The 16,990-nt window shown below is 42.5% G+C and overlaps 1 protein-coding gene across 3 annotated transcripts in view; it reads left to right on the forward strand.

The window, feature by feature from the left end:
- Nucleotides 1-16,491, forward strand: part of KCNU1 (potassium calcium-activated channel subfamily U member 1) — a 144,954-nt gene extending 128,463 nt beyond the window's left edge. The window contains exons 24-27 of one of the 3 annotated variants that reach the window (XR_008475938.2): nucleotides 3,681-3,820; nucleotides 11,543-11,687; nucleotides 13,492-13,602; nucleotides 15,987-16,122. Coding sequence is in view for 2 of the 3 variants with exons in the window: in XM_054243837.2 (XP_054099812.1) it covers nucleotides 3,681-3,820; nucleotides 11,543-11,737; nucleotides 13,492-13,602; nucleotides 15,987-16,121 (581 nt within the window). In the remaining variant the exon portion in view is untranslated. Of the gene's footprint in view, nucleotides 1-3,680; nucleotides 3,821-11,542; nucleotides 11,738-13,491; nucleotides 13,603-15,986 lie in introns of all 3 variants that reach the window. The other 2 variants (XM_054243837.2, XM_035270261.3) reach the window with 2 other exon arrangements.
- The last annotated feature ends 499 nt before the right edge of the window (nucleotides 16,492-16,990 follow it).

Consider the following 16,990-nt stretch of genomic DNA (forward strand, 5'->3'; position numbering starts at 1 on the left):
AACGTCAGTATATCTGATATCAGGGTGCAGAAATGACATCTGCCTTCTCCACTCTTCCAGTTACCAGGAGAGGAAGGGGGACCAGCAACTGGCATAGTCTTATTCAGAGGGAGGGACCACAGATTGGAAAACCGTTAGAAAGAATCTCCCTGTACTGACTAGTCAACCCCATCATAGGACTTTTGGTCCTGACTATGAAGATGTGGAGAAGCCCACTGACCCCTCAAAGGGCTCACCAGATAGGTTAGGGCAGAGTTTCTCCACCTTGCTGCTGTTGACATTTTCTAACTTTGTGAGGCCATCCTGTGTATTGAAAGATCTTGAGCAGCATCTTTGACTTCTACCCACTAGATGGGGATAGCATCCCCACAGTGGTGACAACTAAAACTGTTTCCAGCCATTATAAGGTGACCTCAGGGGACAAATTGCCACTGGTGAGAACCACTCTATCCCCTGGTGAAAGAGATAGAAAACTGCTTACCAGCAAGTCTTATTTTAGTGCTCATTGTGAACAATGCTTTCTTCCTCCTGGTAGAATCTCACAATCTATAATGCCTTCCTTTCTAGCAGTGACACCAGGGCTGGGGCCAGGATAAGGCAGGAGAGGCATGAAGGGTACAGACTCAGACGAAGCACTCACCCTTGGTGTCCCCAAATTTTGTGTCCCATGTATTTTCCCAACATCACATTAATCCTAGCCCTTAGTGATACTTCCTTAAAACAGACCAAAAAAACTTTCAAAGAATCAAGAGAATATGCTGTTATCTCTCAGCAACACCAAACAAAGCAAGACACTTCCCTAGGCATGGGGAGCTCTGGGAGCAGAAGACAAGGGAGGGGAGAGTGCCCAAGTGCATTTGGCGGGGTGCATTACTGGGGCACCAGGGAACACACTGGGATTTACTACTGAGTATCATTGAAGAGAAAAGGAGAAAATCCCAGAGAAGAGGTGAATGGTGCCATTAGCACAGATTGAACCAATTCAGAGATGATCTCTAAAAACTGGTCCTGACTGTGATTTTACTAAACAGAAAAGTGCATTATGGGCATTTTGTGAGCTAGATTACCTAAACCACTGGGATTTATCCAAAATTAGATGAACATGTAGACCTCTTATCCTACAAACAAAGCAGGGAATCTTAGAGAGGAATCAGCAGATGTCACCACCACATGAGCTGGGAGTGACAGTGTAGCAGGTGAGAAGTGAGGCACTGTCTCGTTGTTGCCTAGCTTTTCTGGCCATTTTCTGGAGCAGAGGCTCTTGAAATTCAGCTTTGAACATCCCAGACCCCTGGATCCTAGTACCTGCCTGCCTACTTGCAACCACCTTGAAGCAGTTTTTAATTACATGTTTTTCCCTCCACTTTGAACTGTCTTTAACTCCTGAGCTGTATACAGTTGGCTGTCTGTATCTGTGAAGCACTGGTTCCATAACTCACTCACCCCCCACTCCTCCCCTGGCCCTACTTCCCAAAGACACCAAAATCCATGATGTTCAAGCCCTTTATGTAAAATGGTATAGTACCATCAACCCTCTGTATCCATGGGTTTCATCTGTGGTTAGTTGAATCCTTGAATGCAAAACCTGTGGAAATGGAGGGTCAACTGTGTATATCAAATGCATTAATTCAAAGAAGACTGTAAGATAGAGTGGTTGGGAAGAAATCATCCAGTTTCTCACTGACCCAGAGGTGCATCTGGTCACCCTCCAGAGGTTTTGTTTCTGGTGCCAGGTGGTGCTTGTCAAGTTAGCCTAACACACCACCTGCCAGCTCACACAGGTTCTTGTTGTCTGGCTGGCTGGAAAGGGTCACGGTGACATGGGAATTGCAGGTCTGATGTTCTGTACCACTTTGGTGCAGAATGCATGGGGGTCTGCAGAGAAATAGCCAGGAAAGCTGAGGCCATTAATTTAGGGAGATACAGTGGGATTTGGACAAAGGCTCATGGAATATTTGTGTGTGTGTGTGTGTGGTTCACAATGCAAGGAGAGGAATGTAGATGTGCACAAGAGATGTGGGTTGATATTAGTCATCCTTTCTCATCTTTTATAAAAATAATGCTGTTCTTGGAATAAAATGATTAATTAATATCACTTCCTTCATTAATGTCACTTCCCCCAAACGTACTGAGGAATAATTTAAGGCCCTAGGGGATAATCCAGTCATAGCAAGCAATGGATTCTGAGTTGCATGTCCAGCAGATTTGTTTGGATTGGTCATTTACATTAACTGTAGTACTACTTGCAAAGCAACAAGTTCACCTGCCCCAGTCTCATGGATGCTGGCAGAAGATATAAGACTCCTGGATCAGAGACCAAAACAAAACAAAACAAAGCCAATCAGTTTATTACTCAGAGTAACAGCAGCCAGAGTATTCTCACTTTTGTGTTAGTTGCCCAAGCCCTGCTTTCCACAGGTGGCATGAAGAGGCCCAAATGACACCTGTACCCATAGTAGATTGCTCTTTAGGATAGGAACCTAAGCTCAGGAGACCAGAGTCTTTTATAACACGCAGTAAGCATGCCTTCCCTTTGCTCCCATGGGAGACAGCATCTCTATCTTCCAATGCCGTTCTTGAGACAAACACACTTTGGGAGGCTGAGGCAGGTGGATCATTTGAAGTCAAGAGTTTGAAACCAGCCTGGCCAACATGGTGAAACCCTGTCTCTATTTACAATACAAAAATTAGCCAGACATGGTGGTACACACCTGTAATTCCAGCTAGTTGGGAGGCTGAGGCATGAGAATTGCTTGAATCTGGAAGGCAGAGGTTGCAGTGATTGCACCACTACATTCCAGCCTGGACGATGGAATGAGACTGTCTCAAAAAAAAAAAGAAAAGAAAAGTCTAGGAACAAAGGCAGCATTGTCTCCTAGAGGAGGGCAGTGCCTCTCCTCTCACGCTCCACAAAGACCAGCTATATTCACCTCAGAGGCTGCCTACAGGGGTCTGGGGCCAGTATAGACATGCTGATGGAGCCTGTGCCAGTAAAGACACGCTGATGGATAATATGGCTACTGCTATACTGGCCTCAGTTAGGATGATTCCCTAAGCCCTTGCCACACAGAGTGTGATTCAGGAATCGGCAACCTCAGCAGCATCTGGGAGCTGGCTAGGCATGTAGACTCTCAGCCCACACCCTAGACCCAGTGAATCAGAATCTGCTTTGCAACCAGATCCCCAAGTGATTCCTATGCACATTAAATTTTGAGAGGCAAAGGGCTTACATGACTTTAGGAAGCCAAGTGAATGCCAAGTCACCCATTGCATAGTATTCTGAGAAATAAAAGATTTTAACTGGGGTGACCACATGTTCCTATTTATTCCTATGATTCCAGGGCAATTTTTGAGCATGTTCTCTTTTGCTCCCCAAAATATCCTGGTTGGAAGGATAAATTTTACAAGGATGGCAATAAGAACACTTCTTGAGAAACTAAGCCTGTGCTCCAGGAATGTCCCCTTGAAGGTGAAGGTACCCAACAGATCTTTGTGTCTTTTGTGGGAAGGAAGACAATTAGAAAGAAAAAAAAATGTACTGGAACAGTGGTAGATCCCACAGAGACCCCAAAGTAGACATTAGATCTTTTGATCAAATGGTCACCCCTTGGCCTGCATGGATGGCACTTATGTTCTTAACCCGGTCTGCCTGTCTTTCCTTTTTGCCTCTTGCCTTGCAGAAAATCCTTCCAACATTCACTTTATTGAACAGCTTGGTGGACTGGAAGGGTCTCTCCGAAAAACAAACCTGCATCTCAGCACTGCCTTTTCTACAGGTGCTGTTTTTTCCGGCAGCTTCTTGGATTCTCTCCTGGCCACGGTAAGAACAGCTAAGCAACGGAACCCCCAAAACCAAGTCCCCTGCAGAGAAGTGAGCAGGTAGAGTAGGGCTGCATAGATGATAACACAGTTCTACATTCTCTTTGATTTTCAAAAAGAAACTTGTTTCCGCACATTAATTTATCTTTTCTCATAACTACTTGGTATGGGAAGCAACATTTTCACATTTTCAAGATTGAAAACTTGAGACCCTTGGAGCCAGAACCTCTGATGCCAGGAACAGTGAGTGCTTCAAAGGCATCTCTGCAGACCAGGCCCCTTGGTGTCAGAGCTCAGTAGATACTGCTTTCCCCTCTCTCTAAAATCCTCCCAACCAGTCACATGGAAATAGGCCATAAAGGGATCCAGGAAGAGTTTCAGGCCATAAAGGTTTCAAGGAAGCAGCTCTGCCCTCTGCTGGTGTGAGTTTTCTTCGGAGCTAAGTCAAATCTCCCTCCACGTTGCTCTTCTCATGGGGCGGATTGTTGACTACATGGTTGTTCTTTAGTTTTCAGCACCTCTTTAGCCACCTGGCAGATCTTCTCCATCCATTAGGATTCCCCTGAGTGGAATTAATTCACCCTACAAATGCCCACTGAACACCTACTCTGTGCAGGGCACTGTTCGGGTGCTGGGGAATCAGCAGTGTGAGAATGACAGAAGCCCCACCCACATGGAGCCTGCTGAGTGGAGGAGATTGGCATAAGTAACACAGAGGAATGCCAGTTACAAGGACTAAGGAGGTGTGAGGTAGGAAATGTGAAATTTAGGGAAGGAGTTGCAAGATTCAGTAATGTCGCCTTCTCAGGGAAGGCAGTGCTGAGAAGGTGGCAGGTGAGCCCACCACTGGAGGAGAGGAGAGAACACAGCATTCAGAGGCAGTGATGTGGGAGCATACCCCAAGGTGTTCAGAGGACTGAATTCAAGGAATTTCAAGTTGACAGAGACTCACAAGATCAGTGTGTAGCCATTTGTGAATGACTTGCAAGAATTCTTCCAAAGGAAAGCCACATAACCACTACCTCACACACTCCTCCTATCCAGGATTTTCAGGGGAAGAGCTGCAAAATGGCTGGATGTCAATATTCAGATGCTGAAATTCAGGAGAGTCTGAGCAGTTGATGAACTTGCAGCCTTCTGAAAGTGAACTCGGAGAGGCATCATTCCTGAATTTCAGGAATGCCTCAAGGCACAGTTTGCAAGTTTAAGGGATTGGGGCTGGGCATATGCATCCCCTTCCTGACATCAGTGCCATTCAGCATGGAAGGGATTGTGTTGCCCTGGGCTCTGCCTCTCTAAGCCATGGTAGGGGGTCTCATACACCCCATCAAGCTCTTAGAGAGATAATACCACTTCAGCAGTACTTTAACATTACACGAATTGGTAGAGGGCATGGCTTCTAAAGAGTTAAGCAGCTCAGCCTTTGCTGAGCCAGGGAGGCACTGGAGAAAGTCAAGTCAGGTTACTTGTCCAAGAAGGTGGTTGTGTCAGAGAAAATGTTATACCACTGTCTGTCACTGAGATGTCAATTAACTCGCCTGGAATTAATGACTGGAGTGTCAGGCAGGAGGTGACTTTCGATGAACTTGACCTGTCTGCAGATTCATTTCAGATGGGTTTCAGGTCCCAGTTTTCTTCAGAGATCCTTAGATGGCAGCTTTAAATTTAAAGCAGCTTCATGCTTTAAATTAAACTCGAGACTTAATTAAACACCACCAGCTCACACAGGCAAGAACAGAGCCACAGATTCTATTTAGAGTTGGTCAGAAGGGCAGGATGGACAGAGAAGGGCTGGAAGAGTAGGGACAGCAACAAATGAACACACAACAAAAGTCAGCATGAGGAACATAGACTTGGTCATAAGAATCCTGATGCCTCCCACCATTCAGCAACTGAGCGTGACATTGGCCTTGGGTGGTCTAAAGAGTGTGGCTTCTTCCCAGGCTGCCTTCAGATATTTGGTCAGTGGGCTTCACTCAGTGGAAGAGGAAGACTCTTGCTGGAAAACAAAATGTGCTACATAGAAAAAAAAGGCCACACAATGTGACCTGTTATTGGAGTTGTCACATGAGGTCACACCCACAGCAGATCATCAGCTTTGCCTTAAGAACTCTAGATAAGTACTTATTTTAGGACTGGCACTTGCTCAGCTGAATTTGGGTAGGGATGGCAATGGAGCACAGAGAAGAAGGCGTCTTCTCTGTCAAGGGTGCTGAGTGAATCTTGAACCTCTAACTCTCTACCTAGCAGTCTTCTGCTCCAGCTCTTGAATCTTTCTGGCACAGCAAAATGAACATACTGTAACACTATTTCATGATGAGCTGAACTAGGCCATTGAAAATAATTGTGAATGCTGCTTATTTTTGTTTTCCTTCTTGTTTCCCTTATCCCTACACCTGATTCTACTGCTTTTATGTGCTTCCTTATAAGTGTGAGGTGACTTCTTATCACCAAAGAAAGACCCAAGGGTCAAGCCTGAGCCTTCAATCCCATCGTCTTCTTTCTTCTGGGGACCATTGATCTTGGGTGGACTCTGGATCTTACCACCTGGTCACATGGAAATACCCTTGGAGAGGAAGAGAACATTTATCACCTTTCAATAAAAACATCTGGAGTCACTACAGAGGCTCCTGAATATGTTCTCAAACGCTTCAGATATTCTCCATATGTGCTGGAGCATCTCCTGGCTGAGGGTTGGTAGGAAGGCAAAGACCTTGATCTCCCCATTAAGTTAGAAAGGCAGGTATGGGTCCTGGAGGTCTGATCCCTCACAGAACCCCAAGGTAAACATTACTGAAGATCACAGTATTTGTCCCCCAGATCATACCTTTCCCTACATAGGTCCCTAAGCATCTCATTTTGATGAGTTTTCTTGTTGAGATAGTATCAAGAATAATAGCTATCGATCCTAAGAAGAGTAACCTTTCTCAAGCACTTACCCAGAGCCAAGGAGTTCACTAAGTGCATTACCTCCATTACCCGGTTTAATTCTCCTGTCAAATACGGAAGCTTAGCTGGGTAAATAATCTGCCAAAGGTTGCATCATTTACAAGTAACGAGTTAGTTTTCAGATCCAAGTGTATGTGATCCCAGAGTCATTCCTTGCTGCCACAATCAACTGACCCTCCAGAAATCTATTTCTGTGATGATCAATGTCCTTGCCACACAGGGATTTTCAAGTAGAGGTAAGAGGGCTTCTTCCCTGAGAATGCAGAAAGGAGGAGATGTGCCCACCTGCCTTGCTCACTCATACCTCTTCCCTCCATCAGAGCAACTCTACTTTCATCTGTGGCATATTAGAGGCGCCTGCATAAGATTCGATTGCATAAGAGACGTCTGTTGTTAAGAAGATTTTGGAACTCATTCCCTTGAAGTTAGGATACAGGACCAAGAGAGAGGCATAATATAAACAGAATCCTGTTCTCCTCTATTCTGAGACAGGGTTCCAATTTCCAGCCAGAAGTCCTGTGCAGGAGGCAGGAGTCACATTTTGCCCCATTTTTCATGTCCCTTTTGTCTCATAATATTCCTCCCCGAAAACTGTCTTCTGGGTTTGACACTTTCAACCTGCAGCCCAGCTTAATGCACCAAGAGATTGCAACACAGAGGTTACAGAGGTTACAATTAGACTCTACCCACACTACACAGAAGGTCAAGGCTAAGAGCAGATGCATTCAGGACAGGCTCCCTGAATGCATAAGCTAATGCTTCAGCAGTTTCTGAAGCAAGATGAAAACACTAGCCATTACTTCCGTCCTGGTGAACTACATTTTCAACATGATATTAAGGGCCCTCTTCCTTCCCATGTGTACTCAGACACCTTCATAGTGCTCTTCCACCTTTCTCTCTCCATCGCCCCTAATAAACACCAAGAATAAATGTGTAAGTCCCAAGAAGGCCACAAAGCCCACAGTAATGTGCTGTGAACTTGTCACTGCTTAGAAATACTAAGGGTTTGTTTAAATTTTCATGCAATTTTAAAAATTCTATCCCTTGATAGATAGGCCTGTGCTATTTTTTTCAATGTAAAATAATGGGTTTTCCCTACAAACTTTATGACACAGTTAACATTAGAATGGCTTCAACTACCCCTGGTATACCACCCTAAACTGACCCAGCTGAAGAAATATCCTACAGGATACAATTCAGATTTGGTTTTAATCTTCTATCAGTTCAGTGCTATCAAAATTAAAATATGGTGGGGCAGCCAGGCTCATATGCAGGATTCCTATCTGGTTCTACAACAAAAGACTTTCAAAACTAGATGTGAACTTGGCGAGCACCTTCCTTTACCCCTAAGGAAAGTCAAGCCAACAGAAGTTACGTGATTTTTCTTAAGGTCACTTGGCTTGTTAGTTGCAGTTTTCCTACCCTATTATCTCACTCTGAGATTAGAAGTATTTCTGGAAAAATGTTTCATCTTAAGGCTTTTGAGGATTCTCAGAGTGCAAAGCAGCATTTGGCTAGGATGTTGGCATCTATACTATTAGGTAATATTCTAGGTTATGACAGGGACCACAACATTCACAGTAGCTAAAAGTTAAAATATTATGAACAGCAACATTTTCTAACATTCAAAGTCCAAGTTCAGTAAATAAGATGATATTAGAAACATTGACCAAGTTTGAAAATCTGAAATATTCCAAGTGCTCTTCAACTTGCAGATTTTCTTGTGAAAGACAAAAGGGATGGAGAGAGAGAACAAGAAGGAGGGAGGAAGGGAGAGAGGGAAGAAGAGAGAAAGGGAAGAAGGGAGGGAGGAAGGAACAAAGGAAGGAAGGAAGGAAGGAAGGGAGGGAGGGAGGGAGGGAGGAAGGAAGGAAGGAAGGAAGGAAGGAAGGAAGGAAGGAAGGAAGGAAGGAAGGAAAGGGAAGGGAAGGGAAGGGAAGGGATATTGAGAAAGGTCAGTGTCAGAGAACCCCAAATAATAATAGGAGATGAGCTCACAGAATATAGGTGACATGTAAATCCCATTATTTTTCTCAATATAGAATTATAATCCTTTTGATGTCAGAACTGAAGAAATGATATATTCAAAGGCTAAGCCTCTTTCAGTTAAATATGTAAAGCACATTTTTCCCTAGAGCCATTGACACCAGGATAACCCTAGAATGTGCACCTTTTCTTTAATCAGTGGAGAATTATTCTAACAGCATTATGTTTAATCACTGTACACTATGGCCACATGTTCTTAAATGGATTGTAATTCAACCTGGATTTATGTCCTTCACTCCCCCACCGGATATTGGGGACTTTATTCCATAAGCACCTTTCCAGGTGGTAGTGGAATGCAACAAAGAAGAAACACAAGGAGGAAGACATCACTCAGGAGATTCTTTTAGTCTCAGGACTAAAGTGAAGTCATCTTTTAACCTAAAAAATGCCGGAAAAGTTATTTTTAGTATCTTCTTATTCATATAGATTATATCATTTCTTAAATCAGCTTGTCCCAATCACATTTACATTTTACCAGAATATTTGTTTATTTGTTAAAATTACCTATCCGTTGAAGTCAATATTCTTACAGCTTTCAAACACCTGCCTTGTTCAATGCACTATGGAGGATGTGATGTTAGGTAGACATAGTCTATGTTCTGAAGGAGCACATCATCTTCAGGAAGTATTGCTCAGTCTGATCTGAGGACTACCAGTGTCAGAACCCCTCAGGGTGCTCTTTAAATCCCAATTCCCACTCCCGTCCATATATTCTGATCAAGGAGATCTGGGATCCCAGAAATCTACACTCATTAATATCACTTCAGATGATCCAGATACATGAGAAACAATGATAAAGAAAACAGAATTTAGCAATGTGTGCAGTTTATTTTATTTAATCCTACAACCAATGCTGGAAGGTAAGTGTTACCATGTCAGCTTTAAAGATTATAAAACTGTTGCTGAAAAAAACAACCAGACACGGTGGCTCATGCCTGTAATCCCAGCATCTTGGAAGGCCAAGGCAGGCGGATCACTTGAGGTCAGGAGTTAGAGACCAGCCTGGCCAACATGGCAAACCATGTTTCTACTAAAAATACAAAACAATTAGCCAGGCGTGGTGGTGCACACCTGTAATCCTAGCTGTATGGGAGGCTGAGGCATGAGAATTGCTCAAACCCAGGAGGCAGAGGTTGCAGTAAGCTGAGATTGCATCACTGCACCCCAACCTGGGTAGCAGAGTGAGACCCTGTCTCAAAAAAAAAAAAAAAATTATGAATTGCCCAAAGCACTCAGCTAGGATATGACCATCCAAGATTCAAACTCAAGTGCGTTCCATACAAGAAACTAACTGTAAAATATGGAAGAATGAAATAAAGTAAAAGGAAGTGCCCATGAAATCCCAAAGAAAAAGAAATTTCCTTCTACTGAGAAGACCCAGGAAAGAGTCACCAAGCTGATGAACCAGAGGTTCGAAAGCAAATGCATGAAGTGGTAAAAGAACCATGTGAGCACCTGTAGATAGACTAGCATGCCCCAGAGGGAACAGGTCATGGAGGAGACAAGCCTGACAAGGGAGACTGCATCGGATCCCAGGGGTTTTGAGGCCATGGTGGAGAGAGAGGGCCTGGTTTTATGTCAGGACACTAAAAGGTTGAGGAGATGGAGATCATGATCTGATTTGTGTTTCTGGAAATTGCTGGGAAAGCACTATAAACAATGGGGTGCAGATGAACAGAAAATCAAGACAGAGCAAGAAGTAAAGAGGTTCCTATGATAATCCAGGTTTCAGAAGATGGATCCCGGAATTTGAAAGTAGAGAAAATAAATGGTAAATGTTTTAGAACAATAACAATTGAAGTTCTTCCTGCCATTTATTATAAAAACAAAATGATTGCTTTTAGGTAATATATAAAAATAGAAATTCTCATTTCTAATAAAGCCAAAGTCTAATTTAAATACAATGGAGGATAGAAAATTTAAAAATATTGTATATTCAATAAATTTGAGAAAATCTAGTGGGTAATACATTCCAATGGCCTTTCCACGTGTGTTAATGCCTGGCCCACACTGAATGTGGTAGCAGTCCTGGAGAGAGAGAGTTGATTAAAATGGCTGGGATTATTCAAACTCAAGCTCATTCAAAATAAGAAGTTTGCCACATCTTCCTCTAGTTTCATTTGGATGCCAAAGATTCAGAAACCCTATTTACTTAATTATTAAACACCTATAATTTCTAAAGTATAATGAGAGCTATGGGAAATCCAAATACTAATAAGACCTAAGTCAATATCTGTCCCTAAATAAGTCACAAACAAAAGGATTATAAGTAAATTCACATCCAAAAGGCTGAAGTATAGATGACAATAATATCAGCAGTTCCCTACTGGAAAATCTATAGAAAGTCTCAGAAAATATATATATTTTTAAATATACATTGATGATGGTTAGGGTATCTGTGGCCTGACATATATACCTCCTCTGGTCATTTTGGGAAGAGGGGAATCCCCGGTGTCAGTATCATTATCCAGTTTCTTCTTCATCGGCAGTGTAATCTCCAAGGAAGAAGAAGTGGGTTAGTGTTCCTTTCTCTGCACTTGGCCTGACCTAGCACAGTACCCAAACTGTAATTCTTCCGTTTCATTAGATAATTATAATGAGAAACACTGTTCTACACCACCAGGTCCATGTTAAACAGCAATGCCCTCTAAAACTCCAAAACTATATTTCTCCACTGTTCACATATTAGCTCTTCTGACTTTGCTTGTGGCTTGTCTTTATTTTCTAGGCCTTCTACAATTATCATGTCCTGGAATTGCTTCAGATGCTGGTGACGGGAGGAATCAGTTCTCAGCTGGAACAGCATTTAGATAAGGACAAGGTCTACGACCTGTCAGATAGCTGCACGTCGCTCTTGTCTGGCAGAAAGCGGTGTAAGCTGGGGCTTCTGTCTTTACATGAAACCATTTTGTCAGACGTCAAAGTGAGTCCACTCTTCTCTGAACTCAGTTTTTCACTTCCTCACCTCTCTGAGCTTCTGAAAATTGTCCAGGCTATTTGGGTTCATAGATATCCCATAGCACAGAAATGATAACAGTAAAAATAACAAAAAAAAAGAATAGAACTTTATATTCTTAGAGTATTACATTGTGTTCATATGTTATATTTATTTTTTATAATAATTATGGGATGTAGATAAAGCAGTTGTTATTATCCTCATCTTTCAGATAAATAACCCGAATCTACAGGGAGCATCAGAGAGGCCCTGCAACTTTGCACCTTGACAAGAGTATTCATAATAATTATAACAGCTAATGTTTATTGAGTATTTTGTCTGTGCTTGTCTACTTTAGTATTTTTTCCACTTAATCTGTTCATGGATTTATATGGTAGGCATTATTATTAATTCTATTTAACAGATCAAGAAACTGGAGCTCAGAGAGGCAAGGACTTGCCGGGGACCACATTGTCAATCAGTGTCAGAGCAGGGACCGAGCTACAGCAATTTGACCCCAGGCCTGCCCACTCTCCCTATACTTAAAATGCTAAAGAAATCTGATAAGGTCAGCTGAAATCAGCCAGAAGCCTTCTGTACTTGGGTCTACGAATCTGGCTGAACTAGCCAGTGAAAAATGCTTGAGTTTTCTTAGCCAAGGGAGCTGGTAAACAGTAGATTACAGCAAGGGAGAAGATAATGATTCTGGAAAATTCCAGTGGCTCATCCAGGCATTTGGAAACCAGAGTAGAGTCTAGCCAAGAAATGAAAAATCGACTTGTCAATGTGGTGCCTTCTGGTTTGGTTTTAATTGGCATTGCATTCAGGTGTCCAGTGTTATTGCTAGGGGTAGGCTTTTCCAATAAAACATCTTTTGTTGATTCAGAGGACATTAGCAAACCCCCTGGGTAGAACACTATACCCAGTGCATGTCGATGTGTGCTGCCAAAAGGGGCAAATCCCATATTCTGTGCATTAGCGTTCCAGGTGTAAACCATATTCCAGAAGCTCCCTCAGTGTAATTTGGCTCTTTGCATTTCTGTGGTACTGGGTTCCTCACCTACAGGTGGACTTGTGAGTGTATATAAGCCCAGGAAACTGCTGCAAGCAACTTCCTGTTGGCATCAGAGAGGACGGTAGACTTGTCCCCACTCCTCTCCCTCCTCTCTACATTTATGTCATGTCTTCCCTTTGTTCTTATCCTGAGGAATTACAGAACTGAATGGATGGATCTCTGTTGATCATGCTGAGCCTATTTGCTGCTGCAGGGGCTTGAAACTGTTGTCTATTCATGTGATCTTGTTGGCTATAGCCCAAGAACAAGGTCAAGATGAGTATTTGGGACTGTGATCTGTTTTACAGCAGGATAAGATGATTCTCAAAATGTTATTTAACATCCTAACTCAGTATATATCTCAAAAGCTGCATTTTCCAACCTGTTGCTCATTGGTAATTCATAGTGGTTGCCAGAATGGCAATGGTAATAAGGACAAACACAACAATATGTCACACCACACCCACCAGAAGCTCTTGAAAGAGCCAGAATGGTAAAAACAATCACTGGGATTAGAGTTTCAGAACTAAACGTACACTTAATTACCTATCCACCTGACACTGCCACCACAAAGATATTGCGAAGTGGCTTACCAAGCTTCTACTACCAGGAAAAACACTCCAGTGAGTGCTTATAATTGCTTAATCAAAGTGCCCAGCAGACATATGTTTGTCTCTTCTCTCCCCAGCCAAGAAACACCTTTGAACAACTGTTCTGTGGGTCGTTAGATCTTTTTGGAATCCTGTGTGTTGGCTTATACAGAGTAATAGATGAAGAGGACAACAACCTGGAAAACAAAAGGGGAGTGTGCTAGATTGGAAAGCACCATCCACCCATCCAAGCATGAGAACCAAGGCTACTTTATACAATGTGAAAGAGAATTCCAGAGCTCAGGGTCCACAGTGGCAAGGAAGGGTGCATGGAAAATAAAGAACTATGTAAGAATAAGGAGGGCTGGGTATAAACAAGAGGGACCTGAATAATTAGGGTGCAATTAATATTGGCCATGTAAAGAGAATGGAGTTTCGGTCCCCCAATGAAAATTGAAATGGGGAGCTAGATTTTAAATCAGCTCCCCATTTCAATTTTGTAACTTACTCCTCATCCATGTCTGTACAGCTTTCTAAAGCTGAATGCCACTATCCACATTAGAAAGATGTACTTGTTTTCTGCTGGACTCATTGGGTAAATATTGATTGAGATCTTCTTTTCTAGCCTGGTACTTTTTATATATAAATCATGGGGATGATATGTTCGGCTTTCAGTTTAAAGAAAGACCACTCTGACAGCCCCAAGGAAGACAGAAATGTGGGTGGAGGGCAAAGGGAAAGGAAGAGTTACGGTCTGGAGACAACACAATTGTGTATGTCCAGACTAAGATCCCCACCATGAGCGTGGACGGGATTCAGTAGGAAAGAAGAAATTGAAAGGAATAGAGTGGAAATAGATTGATGGGACCTGTTCCAGGAGAAAGGAGAAGGAAGCCAAATTACTCAAAGTGGAGCGGTCTTGAATAGAAAATAACAACAACGAGGAGAAAAGGAGGAAAAAAAAAGAGATGCCAAGGCAGATCTAGCTCTAGGCAAGGGCTAGGCTTCCAGGAATTTTTATCTCACACTAGGATTTCTCAGGGCACGTGCAGTCATTGCTGAGAGAACGATCGAAGAAACATTATCAGGAGTCGAGAAAGGAGTCAACGTTTAGATTAGCTATTGAGAGGAGTGGAAGAGGAGGCTTATCGTGAATTTGTGCAGAAATACTAGACCATATAGTGAAAGAACAAAGATTTGAAATCCCAGTGACATTGAATAGTAGATGTACTCCGAGTTAAGGGAGTGAGAGAGAAAGTATGATGAGAAGCTGTAGTCAGCAGTGATTTATTGAAACTTAAGATTTTAAAGGTGGAAGAACTTTAGGAATTAGAACATCTAGGACATGGCCGGAAAAGTGGTTTGGAGGTAAAGCTCATTGGGTACTGGAAGTCATAGCAATGTGTCTGAATGCTGGAGTTGTAAACCACATAGACACTGCAGGCATATAAAAGAATGGCTGCACTAGAGTTTGAAAGGAAGAGCATGTCAAGTGCCAAAGGCCAACATAGGAGTGGAGGTCTATAGATGATTCTGATGGATATGGAAAGAAGGCGCTTTATAGCACCCACCACCAAGACAATAGGGGAGGAGTGATGTTCTGGAAATGGCTCTCTCTCTCTCCCTCTCTGCCTGAACTCCACTCCTCCCCAAACACCTCTGTACAGCCCTTGCAACATGGTAACTGGGAGAATATATAGCTTATATTAACACTTGAGGGGACCAGGGTGCGGAGGTGTGGAATTGTTACTTTTGTTTTAAACAGACTATGTGATTTTGTTCCGGAGATTATTTTAAGAATAGAATTGAGGTTATAGAGGACTCCGTGGGAAAGGTAAAACTGGGTAGGTTACTTGGTGAAGGAAGTTCAATGGTGCCTTGAGATCGATGCTAAGAAAGAGGTGATCATTTGAGGCACTAGTAAGGCAATGCAGGATGAAAGTCATACAAGGTTACCCCGCCTCAATATTCCCACATAGGCACTGTTGCCCTCACACATTGGGCATTTGCTATGTACCTGATGCTGTGTTAAGGCTTCTGGGTATTCTTTCGAGTTCACTGACATTTGTTATTTGCTTGCCAGTCAGAGTTTCAAATAGAGCATTTTAAAAATGCGTTCCTCTATTGGCCAGGCTACATTCTGTGTGAAAGTTGGTGGCATAAGTATTAGGTTAGAGCAGGTCTAAGCCAGGATGAAAATACCTGAAATAATGTCATCTTCCTGTTGACAAAGCTTGGCTAAGTGGTCAATATTGTGGCAGTTGAATTCATGAGTATAGTGTCTATTAAAAGCAAACAGACCTGGAGTGGGGCCATTAGACATCAGCCAATCCAAACCACAGTCTTCCCCCGTCCCACTTGAACAAAAAATAAGGGCAGCAAGGCATTTCTACTTTAGAACCTCTCCTCTTGCACTGTGCTTCAAGAGTGAGTAGTACATAGATATTTACTATTAATCAGAAACCCAAGAAGCAAAGAAAAACAAAAACATTTTCTCTTTGGGCCCAGCAAGATGACTTCTTTATTTGGGCCAATGCCTGTCGCCACACTGGCCAGCTGCAGAGGCTCATCGTTTATCTTTGACTTGTCTTACAGGTTTGTGATCACCCGGCCAGCCAATGACTTCAACTTGCTGCCCTCAGATCTTGTGTTTTGTGCCATACCCTTCAGCACTGCTTGTTACAAAAGGAATGAAGAGACTTTACTGCAAAAGTCAATGAAATTGTAAATAATGCACCACAGACAACAGAGAAATATTCAGACACAAATTTTCCTCCTACCATTGTTCCAGGTGATGAGACATCGTATTCACCTGTCTATCCTTACAAGTCTAGAAGTAACTCTCCTTTTGCTAAGCAAACATCTTGGCATCAGAATAGAACACACAGTGTTACATCATCCTCAATACTTTCAGTTGAAAATGCAAAAGAAAATGGAAAGCAAACCTGAGACAAGGAGGTTTATGATGGGGACTCTTTTGCATATTCAAAGCCACACTAGATCTGCCCATATTCTTCATGTGCTCTTCACTTGCTCCTTACAAGTCATCTCCCGAGATGGTAACTTTGAACAAACAAAATAAAAATGGAAGCATGCCATTTTTGTGCCCATTGCTTAGTAGTTCGTGAAGGTCACACTGTTTCAAATGAGACAAAAGTCTAATCCTACTGGATCTTGTGTGATAAAGATATGCTAAATGCCTCTGTAGGGAAAGTTCATTCCTCCGTTGCCTTTGAGCAGAAATCATGTAAATTTGAGCTGTGTTTAAGAAGTCCTCCAGTACTTGCTGGATTTCCCAGGTCAGGAAATACAAGTAATCAAGATGAAAATGAGAATTACTCAGACATAGGAAAGAAGAAGTAAACAGCCACCCAACCCCAATCAACAATCTTACATTTTTTAATCCCAGAACAGGCAAATAGTAAATGTATATATTTCCCTCTTTCCCTCCCCATCATACTTTTTGTTACTTCATTGTATTTTTATTTAATTTCATTTTTACAGGAGGTGAGAAGCACCAGATTAGGAGATGTGATTGGAATTGGAAAACAATTTAACTGTAAGACTTCCCCTGGAAGTCTTATAGGCATATGCCTG

The sequence above is a fragment of the Callithrix jacchus genome, chromosome 13 (assembly GCF_049354715.1).
Source record: "Callithrix jacchus isolate 240 chromosome 13, calJac240_pri, whole genome shotgun sequence".
NCBI lineage: Eukaryota > Metazoa > Chordata > Mammalia > Primates > Cebidae > Callithrix > Callithrix jacchus.